The 16,070-nt window shown below is 35.3% G+C and overlaps 3 protein-coding genes across 7 annotated transcripts in view; 2 read left to right on the forward strand and 1 right to left on the reverse strand.

Annotated features, from left to right (window-relative positions):
* Positions 1–14: 14 nt before the first annotated feature.
* LOC133528217 (uncharacterized) lies at positions 15–906 on the reverse strand. The gene is made up of 2 exons (XM_061865494.1): positions 536–906; positions 15–322 (listed from the first exon to the last, which is right to left on the reverse strand). Exons 1-2 carry the CDS (start codon positions 650–652, stop codon positions 149–151), a joined length of 291 nt encoding a protein of 96 aa, XP_061721478.1. The 5' UTR covers positions 653–906; the 3' UTR covers positions 15–148.
* A 156-nt stretch (positions 907–1,062) lies between these two features.
* On the forward strand, positions 1,063–3,712 carry LOC133528216 (probable maleylacetoacetate isomerase 2). Its single transcript, XM_061865493.1, has 5 exons — positions 1,063–1,304; positions 1,647–1,824; positions 2,109–2,227; positions 2,411–2,622; positions 3,484–3,712. The coding sequence occupies exons 1-5, from the start codon at positions 1,296–1,298 to the stop codon at positions 3,608–3,610; spliced, it is 645 nt and encodes a 214-aa protein (XP_061721477.1). The 5' UTR covers positions 1,063–1,295; the 3' UTR covers positions 3,611–3,712.
* Positions 3,713–5,605: 1,893 nt separating this feature from the next.
* LOC133528210 (phosphofurin acidic cluster sorting protein 2) overlaps positions 5,606–16,070 on the forward strand; it is a 170,710-nt gene continuing 160,245 nt past the window's right edge. For 2 of the 5 annotated variants that reach the window (XM_061865479.1, XM_061865481.1), the window contains exon 1: positions 5,606–6,250. In XM_061865479.1, coding sequence (XP_061721463.1) covers positions 6,141–6,250 — 110 coding nt within the window. In that variant the 5' untranslated portion in view covers positions 5,606–6,140. The remainder of the gene's footprint in view (positions 6,251–16,070) is intronic. The other 3 variants (XM_061865482.1, XM_061865483.1, XM_061865480.1) reach the window with 2 other exon arrangements.

The following is a 16,070-nucleotide window of genomic DNA, read 5'->3' on the forward strand; positions in this document are numbered from 1 at the left end:
ATGCAGCAACACAATTCAATAACAAAAAGTACTATATTTAAAACACACTTTGAAGTATGGTGATTTTTTTGTTCATTAATACTTGGAAATTGTATAAATGAAATACCTATAAGAGTAACATTGAAATAAATATACTTAATTTTTATAGTTATAAATCCAATTTCACTATTTCTTCTGCAGTTTTTGACACTTCTTCTTTAGTTACATTCTTCACAGATATTTTTGGAGGCAGTTTGGTGGGTTCTTTCGGTTTCTGAGTAGGCTTTGGGTTCTTATTTATTTCTACAAATTGCTTGTCTATATCTTGAACTTTCTGCTTTATCTGAAATAATTACAGATGGAGAGTAGTAGACATACATACATTTTGCTGAAGCATTATATTAGAATTAAATCTGCAAGTGTTAAGCTCCTAATAAAATGTGCGAGAAAAAGAGTTATAAAAATTGCAAAGATTGACCTAACAACACACTTATACAAAGTTATTACTCATGGACCTATAAATATTACCAACAGTTATAACAAATTATTAACTTACATTTTTCAATCCTAGATTCACAGCTTTTGCCTTCGTCTTCTTTAAACTCTTGGCTCCAGCGACTTTAAACACATTGGCTTTAGGTCCCTTCGGCCCCTTTCCTTTATTTTTACCCATTATATTAGCACTTATCTTTAATTACGACGCAAAGGAAAACTAAAATGATTAGGTTATAAATAAAATAACATCAAAACATCAAGGCATGTTCGCGCATGCATGTGGTAACAATTTTCAAAAATGGTATAGCATCCTTTACTTTATTGTAACTTGTTAAAGTCCATTTCGTAATACTCGTTCGAAAGATATTTCCGAAAAATACGTTTATCACGACTTGGTATTGTCAATGTCACTGATCTGTCACTGTCACACGGTACGGCTGCGTTCAATTTTATGTTTCCTCGGATATCTCCATAGCGAAGATTGTTTTTTTTTTTTCATTTACTTAAAACCAATAAAAAGCACTTAATTACGAAGCAGTTTATTTGTTAGAAATAAAATGTCGCTGACGATATTTATTCGATCACCCTACACAAAGCATCCCCATTTCCAACACTTGTGCATCCCTAACAAATCTCTAATCAAAATCCCTCACCCCACCCATCCTACTGTTACACACATTATTGTCTGTGTCTGTAGTGTTCCTTATCATATCAGTATTTAGGTTTTTGATAACAATATTTTGTATTTTTAAGATAAGACGCTAATAAAGGCCGTCAAAATTACTTACTACTCCAAATACAACGGCAACTTATCCGCCACCATGGCTAAGGTAGGCATCCGCAATAACCGGTATTAAATTTTAATCATATTATTTTTATTCCTTATTTGCATACTGGCTCAATTTGTTTGTTTCAAGACGAAATTCTAATAAAGGCAATTAAACCAGTTCCTGAGTCTATCTTTATAGTAATCATGAGTTTTAAGTAAATTACAGTATTCTGTTGAGTTCGCGTAATCTTTGTGATTTCTTTGGTAAAAAAATGACCGATATCAGTGAAATTAAGGTAGGAAACATAGATATTGGAGTACTATTCAACAGTCAACAAATTTCACAGTAGAAAAAGTGTCGAAAACAAATTCATGAAGTTTTAAATTTATTTTTTCTTTTCAGCCAGTACTGTATTCGTACTGGCGAAGCTCATGCTCCTGGCGGGTCCGAATCGCACTGAACCTGAAAGAGATTCCTTACGACATCAAGGCTGTAAGCCTGATCAAAGGAGGTGGGGAGCAACATTGCAATGAATACCGGGAAGTGAATCCAATGGAGCAGGTGCCATCACTTTGTATAGGTGAGGTATATTTTAAAAGTCCTGGAGAAAGAATGATTACTCTTATTCTAATTAATAACATTACTAACTGACATGCGCACAAAATGCCTCCTCCAGTGTGGTGTATGTTAATAATAATACAGATTACAGATACATTATTTTAGTTTAGTGGAGTACTGTTACAGAGGAAGGATTACCTTCCTTTGTATACACAATTGGGTAAAAAGGACCTTCCTTTGTATACACAATTGGGTAAAAAGGTTGAATTATAACATTTATAACTTATTAATATTGATGTATTTCAGATGGCCATACTTTGGTGGAGTCTCTAAGTATAATGCACTACTTGGAGGAGACAAGACCGCAGAGACCGCTCATGCCACAAGACTGTTTCAAGAGGGCCAAAGTCAGAGAAATTTGTGAAGTAAGTTTTCACTTTTCTTTCTAGCAAACAAATTAGCGTGACAGTAAAAGTATGAGAGAGATTTCGCATTTTGAAAATGAAGAAAATTGCAAATTCCAGTAGAATCTTTCAGGACACCAGGAACTTGACAAACATTTTTTCAAGGACTTGTACTTGTTTGTTGTTGCAATATCTCAATTTCAGGTGATATCTTCAGGCATTCAGCCACTCCAAAACCTGATAGTCCTGATATATGTGGGTGAAGAAAAAAAGAAAGAATGGGCAGGGCACTGGATCACCAGGGGCTTCCGTGCTGTGGAGAAGCTGCTGTCAGCTTCTGCGGGAAAGTACTGTGTTGGGGACGAGATCACCCTAGCCGACTGCTGTCTTGTGCCACAAGTTTTTAATGCCAGAAGGTAAGTTCTGTTTATAACTAACTTTTTTGACCTGTCCATGCTACACAATGTTGAATTAATGGGTTTGCTATATGTTATAGACAAATTGAGCTAACAGGTTACATATGGTATTTTAGAAATATGTAGACACCCAACTAGAAGATGAAAACATGACTTTTTGGATGCTAGCCATAATAAATGAGCATAATGGAAACATTTGCAGGGCTATGGCATGGCCCATGGATTTTATCTGCATACAAAATTTAACATTCCCATATGTATAATGTTCAGCTTATGTAAAATATGTCTTATCTCATCTCATACTCTTTAATTGAGATTGGGCATATTTGTAAAAGAATACTAAATCATGTCAAGAAAGAATCTGTTACATTTTTATTTCTTTCTTTCATATGTTGATCATCTTATTTTTACCACAGAATAAATAATAGTACTACCATACAGAATTGACACTTCTTACAAAACCGAAGATTGACAGTGATTCAGGGACGAATTATGCTGTCCCTTTCTAATCTATGGCACTATCCCTTTCAGCCATCTAGGGTTGTCAAAATCCAAGTCATTATCTTATCTGTGGTTGTGCACGTATAGGGACCTCAAGTTGTGCCAACCCTAATAATTGCTCGGAGCAATGCTGAGCCGAACGGAGCCGGGAAAAGCCGAACGGAGGAGTGTCGCCCCACTGTCATTACTATGTGTGTTGTGCGATTTGTGCACCTATCTTTGTACATCAAAACCAAATAATGCTCATTGTAGGACTTATTATAGGCTGGAACAAATTATGAGGCGTAATAGTAGATTGTAAAACAGCTAGTTTGACGTGAAAAATATATACCTACCTAATAAAATGTTTACCCTCTTCAGATTCCACGTGGACCTGCGGCCGTTCCCGATAATCCTGCGCATCGACCGCGAGCTGGAGAACCACCCCGCCTTCCGCGCCGCGCACCCCTCCTCGCAGCCCGACTGCCCGCCCGAGGTCGCCAAGTAACCGCCAACACCAACGCTACCCACTTATCATTAACCCTACAACACTGGGCCACCATTTTAAAAATAGAAATGACTATATGCTTATGATAGGAATAAGTAATTTTTGAGAGAAAACAATTTGGCGACACGTTAGGTAACATGGAACCACTAGAACCTTCTAATATGAAATGGTTACATTTTTTTACTTATTAGTAGTTATTATTGACATTAGGTACTAGCTTTTGTTACTAATATTAAGTAAAAACTAGGACATTTTAGACAGTTAAAATGAAAGAAAATAATTTTGTCAGTAATGAGAATTAAGAGTTACACTACTGTAAAATCGTTGCTCAATCATTATGGCAAATAAACAATAACAGAAGTGACACTCCTATCGAGAAAGGTTTACGTAGTGAAATACGACTTTGATTGACCTTTACCAACAAAAACTTCATGCAAGATATGAAGCACATCTTAGAGGTTTAGAATGTGTAGGCAGAATAATTATTCCGTCTCTACAAAACATACATTCCGTTACATGTGTTCTTTGACAGGCTTGTTTTTGCTCCCGCGATAACGATATATGATTATGAGAAATCAAGGTTCAGCTTTTTCTGTAACTTTGTCAGTGTTATTTATACCACAATTAATAATATTGCATTTTACAATTCATAATTAATAAATAACCAACTTAAAAAGAACTGACTAAATTCACTAAATATACATCGCAGCAGAACATGAACTGACCATTAAAATAGCATGCTTTACCATGAATTTTTAGAAGTAAGATTTTTGATAGCCAGCAATAATTCATAGTATTAACATTTAAGGTTTATTTTTTATTTGTCTTAATAGCTTTTTATCGATAACCATTTCGAAACAAGTCATTAATTATATTATTTGTTTTTTTTTTTACTTTTTACAATGTTAGATTGTTTTTTTTTTCTAGTCGAAATTGTTATGTTTGTAAACTAAACAGGTTTTCTTGTGGTTAGAATATTATAGGCACATTCCATTAGTATTTTAGTGGTAACTTACCTAAATTCGAGGAGAATTTTGTTATTATAGGGTGGTTGCTGAGCACAGAATAATTCGTACATTGATCTGATTCTACTTTTCTCTGTCATTTCCGCGCAATAACAAGGGAGAGAATATACGAATTTACCTGAACTCTGCGACGGCCCTTAATTTTATGTACAAATTTATTAGCTATTGCCTTTCTTCAATTATTTGAAGGTAGATTTTTAGATGTATGTGCAAGTATAGGTTTTATTTGGTGACAAGTAAATAAAGTTTTTGTGAGAAATTGTTTTCTTTATCTGCCATTTCTCGTTTAAGGGTGTTTGTTACAATACATTTATCATTTTACTAGTCGTTTTTCGGTGACGGAAAACATCTTGAGGAAACTGGATTAAGCCCTCGTAGCGATCGCGGATCCGCGTTCCAGGAAACTCGTGTGGTTAAACCCAATAAGGCCTAGTTTTGCCTCAGGGTTAGAACTTGGCAGATCAGTCAGTAACAAAAGTACAAAAGGTTGTAAAAAAATACCCAACTGCTTCCTGCTGGTCTGTGACGATTTGACGAATCAGTTGCCCTGCGGACGCCAGGATCCTGAGAGCCGTGGCAAAAAGCAGGGTCTACGCTAGGAAGATGAATTGATGATGCTTGATATCATTACTGTATCCACTATCTTTATCTCTTCATCCAGAGTATTTTTGGATTTTGTTAGAATCGATATATAAGTAATAAAAAAACGAGACATTAGCGGTCATAATCTTTTATTCGTTATGTACTTGTACGAGCAAACTGGGACTCAGGAGGTCAGCAGGAGGTTAAATAATCCACTCACAACATTTTATGTACGTTCAAATGAACGCATCCGTACAGCGCCATCTTTTGATGACAGCTAAATAATATTTTGTGTTGCCAGTGTTATACTATTTCCGCAGATACTGGTAAAATTATTTTGTAACCTTTAAGCTTCTGTTATGGCGAAATTTAGTTGTAAGTTCTAATATTATTAGTATAACAAATTAAATTTGAGAAAGATAATAAATATTTTATACATGGAAGGTGATTAATTTTTAAAATATGTTAGTATAAGATTCCAATTAGGCATTCCTTATGTTCATATTTTTATAAATAATTTTGTTTTACTGGTGAAGTCCCTAATCTAACAAAAGAGCCAATGGAAAACGTATAATTATTTCATTTTATTTTTGTTGTAATTGTTATATTTTTTATTTTTAATGAAGTATTTTAGGGAGAATAATATCAAAAATGTGACATAGCAACACCGTGCCGCTGGCTGTCAAACGTATCGAACGCCCTCGTTCGCTTCAGAGATCAGCCGACGTTTCTATCGTGTCGTGCTTTGATCATAACCAGAGTGTTGTTGTGTATGCGGTCGGAACTGCGACGCGTTCGTTCTGTGTTACAATATAACATGAATCCAGTGCTGTGCTTAGTGATTAAATAACGATGCCAGTCAAAACATAAACAGGTGCTGTGCTGTGAAAAGTTTTACTTTGTTGTGTGCTTCAGATTTTAAGATGACGGAAAAAAATAAATCTGAAAAGATGACTAATACATCGAAACCTGTTCCCATGAAGCTCTTTGCTGCCTGGGAAGTGGACAGGACGCCTTCCAACTGTATTCCAAGGTGAGTTTGATAGACGGGAAAGACTTTAGAAGAGTTGGAATGGGTATTTTAAGTTAGGATTTGTGGTTATTTGGTTGTCGAGCTGCGGTTTATCGGCCGTGCTGGCCTGAGGAACGTGCCACACACTATAGATATTTGTAATCGAAGCCGGCATGTTATCGCCGTTCCGTACACACATACTATTTGTTTTGCATTGTTTGTGTGCATTGGACAGCTTATTGGAGATAGGAGTTCATTGTTTTGTTGTGCATGAATGTAACACTGCAATTGGATATGACAGGAAAACCATGAGGCTGAAATATTTAAACTGTAACTTAAATTCGAAAATGTCTGTAAAGACAGTAGTTATTGTGACCAATACCCTAATCTCTTAGAGCTACAGGGAACATTAAGACCTACACTGTATTATTTTCTTATAGATACAGGAGTTGTTATGATTTGTTTTCCTGTTTCATGGATGCATATTTATAAACATTATTAGGATCCATTTAGAAACATGTCAGTTTGTCCATAATGAAACTGATGTGCATTAAATTGATCACACATATTAGAGATAGATCTTAATTTGCATACTAATTATTAAAATTATTCATGAATGAAAAACCTCTCTCACAGTTAGATAAGTAGAGATTTGGGGTGATCTCAATAGAGCTCTGATTTCACCAGTTTTGGTATGGATCACTATAAATTGGTTTGTCTTTTACCAATATTTGTAGTATTTGTTTTGTTTATGTAAAAGTCTATGAATAAAATATTCCTAACCACTTTCAATTTTTAGTTTGGAATTTGGCATAGATCTATTGTCTATGACATGTGAAGCTATGTAATGAAAATAGTCTACAAGCTGAAATAAAACACAAACACAAATGATAATATTTAATAAAATAATTTTACTTTTGCTTGCGACCCACCAACGGGTCATAGTTCATAGTTTGGGAAATGCTGCTCTACATTAAAACTGGGTTGTGTATTAGGTATGAGATTTGTGCCTGTAATAAATAATTTCAATTATATAAAACTGATTTAGACAAATAGAACTAAAAAACTTACATAGATGTAGTTGAACGCAACATTTTTACCTTCCCAAAACAGGAATAAAAATAATTTATTTTGCCATCCTATGAATTATAACCTCCTGTAGACATTAGGGAGATTTGAGGCATAGGGCATAGGGTATTAATAAAGGGTATAGGGTATTAGGGTAATATTAGGGTATTACAATACAATACAATACAATACAAATCCTCTTTATTGCACAACCTCTGAAAAAAAATGTATGGGTATTAATAGGGTATAATAGACATTAATCCTAAACTATATAAAAATTAACTCAAACTCAAAAACATCTCTACTGTGGATTTATTGACAAATCATTAGGTAGGTAACTACCACTGTTTACAGAGCTATATTTATGGACCTGTTTATCAGCATTCATGTATTGACAGCAGTGATAAGATTGGACAGTGAAGTCTCTTATCAAAATAGGATATTGTTTTTGGTTCCATTAAACAGTGAATTTGTGGAAAAAAATATTCATACGTACCTGCATGTTTCTATGATCTTACCAATATTTTGTGGTAAATATATCAACAAAACACTTTGATGTTCAAAATAATTTAATTGTTTATCTGTCTTTGATAAGGATGCTGTCAATTTGTTTTGCATTGTTTATAACAATTTTCTTTGCGATATATGGCATGACCGAAATTTGAACTCACTATTCTAGATCATACACATAATGAAAGGTTAAAGTAAGGTCTTAAAGACACTTTGCCTCAATGGAGTGGCAGCAGCAAAACTATACCAACTGAGTCCTGTGGTAAATTCATCAAATGGTAGCAATGGAGGCCTGTATTCATGGCCTCTCGGTCAAATTGATGTCCATGGCCTATGGCATTTTGCCCACTTTTCAAACATATTGTTTTGTTTCACCCCTGTGTGATGGCTTGAGCATTTCAGACTCAACAAATCAATTGGCTCAAATCTGAATTATGAAATGAAAAACAGGAAACAATACCAGACAGTTAAAATGTTATGTAATTGGTGTCCTATTTTGAAACAAAACAATGTCATACCGTTCTAGAATTTAACAAATGTTTGTAATGATTGTATACTTGAAGTTTCTAAAAGGAAAGTGAACACACTAGGCATGAAGTTTACAAAATGCACTTTCTTAAAGTGCACAGGCGTATGAGTCATCTCACAATTGCAATACCGGTCATGCTAATGTAGTCAGCGCAACGCACATCAGAACAGAGCTAAAAAAAAACTGGTGCAAGTCATAAGTGGCGCGAATTGGACATTGAACATTTTTCCTTCTTTCCTTCTGGCTTCTAATCCGCGGCTAACATCAAAGGAACGGAGTAAAGTCATTAAAATAAATGTCTTGGATCGGAAATAGGTAGTACTTGCCTAACGATGAAGGCGATCAATTGGTTTGTTTTGTCAAATCAGTAATATGAAATATAAGAAAACGTAAATGATGCGGTAGAAACACTAAAAACGCTATTTCTCTCGCTAGTTGAGGCCAGCTAACCTAGATCGACTTTTGAAGGTAAATATTGTTTGGCATGCCTTTTTTTTATGATACAGGAGGCAAACGAGCAGACGATTCACCTGATGGTAAGTGATTACCGCCGCCCATGGACACCTGCAACACCCGAGGGGTAGTAAGTGCGTTGCCGGCTTTAAGATGGGAGTACGCTCTTTTCTTGAAGGTTTTAGGGTCGTATCGGTTCGGAAATACCGCAGGCGACAGTTCATTCCACAGTTTAGCTGTGCGAGGCAGGTTTCTGTAGAAACGCACAGTTGAGGACTGCCAACCATCTTTTCCATCGGTTGAAAAAACGCGGCAATTTTTAAAAATGTAGGCGCAAAATGGTGTCCTCCCATAGAAAATTTGAATTTCGCGCCCTTTTACCAAAGTGGGTTTTGTAGAGATATATATGAATTTTTAGATACATACCATACCTTACGAATTAATACATGCAATAGTAAAAATCTTAAAAGCAAATTAACAATTATTTTGGCGACATACTTTTGTTTGTTGCGTCGCCTGTTACGGTGTAGGATTTGGCAGATTCCCACGGAACCGCCGAAATACCACATTCTTCGGCCAGAAAAAGTCCAGCTACCTATCGCTTTACAAAGAGCTTACACATTACACCGTATAACGACATACTCTAAAAGCACACTTTTGTTATTGGCGCAATCGTTATATAATTTCGTTCTCCCAATCTTGATACTTGCAAAATTGATCCGCTGTCTCTTATACCTGGAGCCCTAGCACATGCGCTTGCGCCGAGGGTGACACAAGGTCGGCGGGGGGTGACGAGTGGGTGCGATTGACTCACTGATTGGTCCGGATCGGGTGACATACTGCGCACTTAAGGGATTAAACATAGGTACCTAGTATACCTAACTGCCGATATAGGCCACACACACGAAATGGCAAAAACAACTCGCCATACTCATACTCGCGTGTATTTTTCAATATACTCAATTTCCCATAGGTTTCTACTTCTTACAGAGAATATTGCAGGGGATTATACCTATTATAAGGTATCTACGTGTATTTGTGAAGATGCCGCTTAATTAAGCAACAAACAATTGGTGGGCAAGAACAAGAAGGTATGGTACTATTCTAAATTCACAAATCTTACTGCTGCACTGTAGTAATACCTACTGTAGATGAACTTTAACCTCATACATTAGTTTTTGTTTGGATTGCACAAGTCGGAGTGGGAGGAGGATTTAATGATATATTTGTAGAGCTAGGCGTATGCGCAATAATTTGCATAATTCAAGCCAAATACGCGTTCTAAAACACGCCTCGTAGTCCCGTTTTTAGCATGATGATATATCCTCTTAATGCACAGCTTAAATAACAACGTTTGATTACGGAATACTAATTAACTGTTATTGATAATACAAAATTAAATTATAAGACTACAATATAAGTCAACTTAAGCATGAATTATGTCAAAACAGTATTAAATAACAAAAAATAATATCATCTAATAATTTTTTCACGTCTCATAGAGTAAACTGTACACGTCATTAGCTCACATACCGTAAGATATATTTTAGGCAAATGTTATGATTCTAATCTTAATTACTTATACTTTTAAAAAACCAGCATACGCTTCACATACGCTTGCTCTCATTCGTCAACAGTTCAAATTGTCAACATGCTATAGCGTCTCTGAAATAAGTACACTCATGACAGTCATGACACCTAATTCAGATGGGTGTGATGTGGGATTTGTGAGCTGTTGAACATGCTGTAGCTTGCTTTAATATATTTTACTACCGGTATTGTAGGAAGAGCTACATACACCGAAACTAACAACAGTTTTTCTAAGATTCCTTTCAACAATATTTGCTTCTTAGGAAGCGTTCGAACTTTAAAAGATCAGTAAGATCACGTACGACCTACTTACGCAACTGAAGTTCATTATCGAAGGAACGGACATTGAGCAACTCACTAAGGGCCTGGGCTCGCGAACTACTTCGTTCCTCTATTTGCCTCTCCATTGCTCTTGCATATTTGACTGATAGAGATACAAATAGACGAAACTTCAAGGTTCGCGGTTGCCCCCCTGTCCGGTCATCACTGGGGCCCTAAAAGAAGCCAATTATATGCTTTTGTTGACGCTGACAAATCAAACGAGGTCTGTGAATGTTAAATAAATCGTAGCTACTTATGATTCGGTTTAGTAATCACAGGAAAATTTTAATTTCTTGAAATTATATGAGCAACAAAATATTATTTCATATATTTTTACTTGTAGTTTGTCAGAGTCATCTTTGAAATCTTACTAGAACTTCATTTTCAGTAGTAAGAAATAAAAAGATATCCAAAAGAAATCAGGTTTAGTTCCAAAGTCGGTAACAGTAAAATACAAGAGCTCTAACTTGCTGTTTTGGGGGCTAATAAGTTTCGAGCTCGTATCTAAACCTCACTAAGGCAAAATTGTCCAGCCGACTGGCATTTAGCCTAACTAATCCATGCGACCTTTGATTTTGTCTCAACTATGATTAGACACTAAACACATGTGATTTATAGAAGTTCAAAAGAAGGTCAAATCACGGTAACATTGCTTTGAAAAATAGAAAGAAAGTTAGTAAAACCTATGACATTATATTCCACAAAACGCTTATTGTGCCACGTTAACTAATATCTTAACCAGATTATATTGATGTTTTAATAATTAGTTGTATTAAAAAGCTTTACAAATATGTGTACTTCGAGGCATCAAACGGTTGTACGGCTGTTTAGGTAATTTTATAAAGTGCCAGGTTACATAGTCTCGTGCAAAGTAAATTAGAACTTATTGCACAGGTAATAAAGTAATAGTGTACTTAGGTTTAGGCTAGACGGGGTCATCGACACAGCCACAAAAAGGGGTTCGATCAGTTCACTCACTAACGGTAAACTGATGAGATACGGGGCCGAGGCCGGCGCGAAATTGCCTTCGGACTGTTCCAATTTTAAATGATACGTGTGAAGTAATCTTGTTTATTACTGGCCAGTTATACATCAACCCAGAAGAGTAAAAATCACAACTACAAAATTGTGCTTAGACTAATCTACATGGAAAATTAAGAGGCTTGAATCGGTCCCATTTGCCTGTACTATGTAAATGTGTGTTTAAAAAGATGCATCTTTGATATGATTTTCTCTGCTATAAAAGTTAACTAATCGTGTAACGGCAACTACAAAAATGAAGTCTATCCCATGAATATCCAGTTCGCCAAGCAATACTTTTATGAGTTTTGTTATTGCTGAGATAAATCAAGATATCTGACGCCAAAATTTACAAAGCGTTTGCAATTTCGCGATGTCGGGATTGGTTCCATATTAAAAGTAGCTCAGTATGACCTATATATTCACTCCGTAAATTATTCCAGGTGACTAAATAAACACCCTGTAGACGCAACAGTATCGCGGATCGCGGCGAAGACATCAACGCAAGTTATCAAGGAAATTGATGACATTGTCGGGTCAACGCTGCAGCAGCTTGCTTTTTAAAACAGACCCAGCATTTTCTCGAGTTTATAGAAAGGCGAAAAAACCGTCTGCAGCGCTTCCTTTCCGATTGCATAACGGATATTACTGATTCGCTCGATGATAAGTCGATTTTAGAATCGATTTCTTCATTGAGAACTTATTACGTGGAGTCTACGTAATCGGTGTATACTTTCTTAAACTTTCCATTGTGTTTTGTGCAAATATATTCAAAAAAAGCAAATATATTAAAATCATACCACGATGGTCAAGCACACGGCACGCCGATGGTAAGCGACCACCGTAGCTTACAGACGTCTGTAACTCTAGGGGTATTAAATTCGCATTGTTGAAACTTTAAAAATGAAGTAGGTAAGTTTATATTGATTAAAAGTTAAAAGCTGTATCGTGTATTATTGCCAGATTTATCGTACTGGATGTACCACGAGGTTGAAGCATGATTATTTGAGCATGCAATGACAATATTGCATTAGAGCCTGGTGACGAATTTAACCAAAACGTTTCCATGTATGTGCACATAAATTAACACCAATGTCAATGTTTGATTCAAAGTCTGTCATGCTCAAAAATTTCCAGCGCCCTGATTCTCGATATAAAAACCAATTTTACACCCATCACTTAATTATTACGGTCAGAGATTTCGCATCCATCCATTAATGGTTGTCATTTGAGAAATATGGATTTTTTCATCGTTTAAATGTCGACCTATTTATTCTGTTCTGTGGTTTTATTTGTAGTGTTTCTTTAGATTGATTTCCTTTTAGCTATAGGTATTGGACTAGAAACGGTTAATCCTGTCAATTTCATGTTAATATCAGAGTACTTAGCACTTAATATTTATATTTCGCCTGTCGCTCGCCACAGGAATTATAGGTTAAAGCAACCACTAATAGACGTCATAAAATTTAATCTGGCGCCTTTGGCTTAAACCGTACATGGTGGGATCCTATAGATGTGCTATACCGCGTGCGCTCGTGTGGGGCAGAACATACGCAATGCGACAAAATTAAAAACACTCTTTAACATTCCTGATAACATACCTACCAAAAACAACCTACGTAATTCGGTCGGGTTATTTGTTGCCCACCATAAACCATACTAAAATTTACCGCGGGGAATTAATAAAAATGAGACTGTGACAAGGACAAACAATAATTGCGCTTTCTCTGCTACTCCTACTGAAAGTTCCATAAGTGCATGTCGTTCGGTCATCTGGCCCCGCCCTCATTTCATATCTATATTATTGTACCTCTATGGCTTAAACACAGATGGCGAGACGAACATAATGACACCTTTCAGAAAGACTTATGGGTAAACGTTCAATATCCGGATTACAGAAGCGTGGAAGTGCACAGTTTTATATCCCAGATATAAGGTCAATATGGGTAAGTGTGGCTGGCCGTCACATTTGTACACATTGATTAGTGTTTATTGCTAGTTTACTCAACTTTTCGTAGTTAATAATGTTACTGTAAAGTCAAAATGCAGATCTGAATAGCTACTGTCAATTTGTACATTTATAGATGATCAGTACCAGTATAACCGTTCGTTCATTTGTCTACCCTAACGACCTGTCAAGCGCACATGTGCAGTCAAACGAACATTTGGCACTGACATGCGAATAGGCACTGCCAATGATTACTTTCGGTTTGACATGTTATTTTTGTCACAAATACGCGTAAGTTTTGGGATGTCATTCGTGCCGAATGTTTGTGTAATGTTGTTATTGTTTTTATTATTTATTTACATTCGTATTGTGAAGTAGCCGGATGCTATATCTCTTAGGCATATTTTTTGAGATTTGTAGGATAAGTAGCTTTAATAACTGAATATGTAAGTTCAGTTATATACTCAGACTAATATTGACAGACAAATCCATTTCCGAATTGACAGACAAATCTCCTTGAAATTTGAAACATATATTCATAAAATGTTGATGAAACAGACTTTTACGCGGACGAATTCGCGAGCGGAGGACAGTAAGATTATAACTAATGTTTACCATTTTAATTTGATTCATATTCACTAATTGACAGTACAAAGCTCTTTTGATACTCTCTATAATCTAACATTAGTTTCTCATTCTCTACGACTCAAGCAAACTTCCGTTCTCTTCAATCCACAAACTACAAAGTAGTGCACTCGAACGCAACAAGGCCACACATTAGCCGTGATAACAGGTGCATTGGTTTGAGCACATTCATATAATTACAAGCTACGCAAAAACCGTTGGCAACGTCACATTTTCATACAACATCATCCGCACTTGCGACGTTTTACTAAGAATAGCCGTCATGTTTGAGCGAGCAAACTAAAGGCATACACGCGACTGTATACCTACACTCGCGAGCAATGAAACGGAATCACTTCATATGTTTGGCTTCTCCACTTAATGAGTTTTCTAATTTTCACGCTAAAAACGCTTAAAGGCAATAGAATCAAATGGAAGCCGAAAATATAACCTATTAAAAATAGTATTTTTTTTTCAGGTCGGATGACTGAAAAATTCGCGGTTTTATAAGAATACAAAAAACGCTTGGAAAATTTTTAGTGATTTACTGCAACGAATATATTTTTATAGTATCTCGCCTTTCGCGAAATAGAAATGCAATTGTAACACGTTTTATTGATATTTACTATAAAGAAATATACTACCTATATACCTATACGAAATATAATGAGTTTGTACAGGATAGCTCATGGAATACCCCATCATAGCCCGGCAGATAGGATCACGAGTTCTGACTTATACTGGCTCTAATATATGACAATTTAAAAATTAGCATTATTAACATATTCTTATTAAATTATTCGTATAAGGTTTATTGACCTAGAATTATTAAATAGCAAAGTAAAAAAAGATATATTTATAACGGGTTTTCCTTCTTAATTCATTAATAAAGTTGTTAGGTTTTGCGTTTCGATTTCCGATTTATATTTTAATTATTCCGATATATGTTGTTAAAAATTACTTTTTCTATGGTTATTAGTACACCTTGTAGGTAAATAGGTCATAATATTCTATGAATAAATGTTGTAGTCTTGGGTTTTCCTAGACTCATAATCTAAGTATACCGAGTACTTGTTTCCTTGAATTATGAATGTCTCTATTTGTTTATTATTTACAAGGAATGCTACAATACACAACTACGGAATATAATCAAAATCATTTAGGTTTAGAGTTTAGAAATATAGTTCCTGCTTATAGTAGTATTCTACACGAGCGCGTATGAAATATATTCCCTACAATGTTGCCAGGCCTGCAATGAAAAGAACGTAAAATGATCAAATCTACCAGATTTAAATGCACATATGCAAAATATGACGTCAATGAATCAACATTTTATCTTCAGAATGTCTTATAAAAATAAACTGTAACGCTAATGAACTTTATTTTTGTTAATAGCGCAAGATTACGCACATGCGCATAACATAATAACAGTGCTATTTTATCAATACATCTAGCCTCGCGTAAACCATTTTAACTACAATATTTGGTCATGTATATTTGTCTCTGGTCTGTAGGTCATGTTATAACAGTTAAGAAGTAACTCAGAATTTGAATATATTTAGGTATAACTGTTGTTCTTATCTCGCTGTGTTATTTGATTATCCATTAATGATAATTAAACTGATATATACTATTTTTACTATGACTGACCGTTAAATATTAAATGAAAAAGTGATGTTGATGTAATTTTTTAAGTGCGATGAATTAAATTTAACAATGTTTCATCAACGAATGACAAACTCAAATTAACTAAGTTTATTTATTAATTGCAGTGCTCT

Source organism: Cydia pomonella, chromosome 19 (genome assembly GCF_033807575.1).
Source record: "Cydia pomonella isolate Wapato2018A chromosome 19, ilCydPomo1, whole genome shotgun sequence".
In the NCBI taxonomy this organism is placed as follows: domain Eukaryota; kingdom Metazoa; phylum Arthropoda; class Insecta; order Lepidoptera; family Tortricidae; genus Cydia; species Cydia pomonella.

What these genes read in the sequence shown, in the direction of transcription:
- LOC133528217 (XM_061865494.1), bottom strand. Translation starts at nt 652, where the DNA reads ATGGGTAAAAATAAAGGAAAGGGGCCGAAGGGACCTAAAGCCAATGTG. An exon ending in TGAATCTAGGATTGAAAAAT is followed by an intron (nt 323 to 535) that starts GTAAGTTAATAA and finishes TAATTATTTCAG; the next exon opens with ATAAAGCAGAAAGTTCAAGA.
- LOC133528216 (XM_061865493.1), top strand. An exon ending in AAGTCAGAGAAATTTGTGAA is followed by an intron (nt 2,228 to 2,410) that starts GTAAGTTTTCAC and finishes TCTCAATTTCAG; the next exon opens with GTGATATCTTCAGGCATTCA. An exon ending in CAAGTTTTTAATGCCAGAAG is followed by an intron (nt 2,623 to 3,483) that starts GTAAGTTCTGTT and finishes TACCCTCTTCAG; the next exon opens with ATTCCACGTGGACCTGCGGC.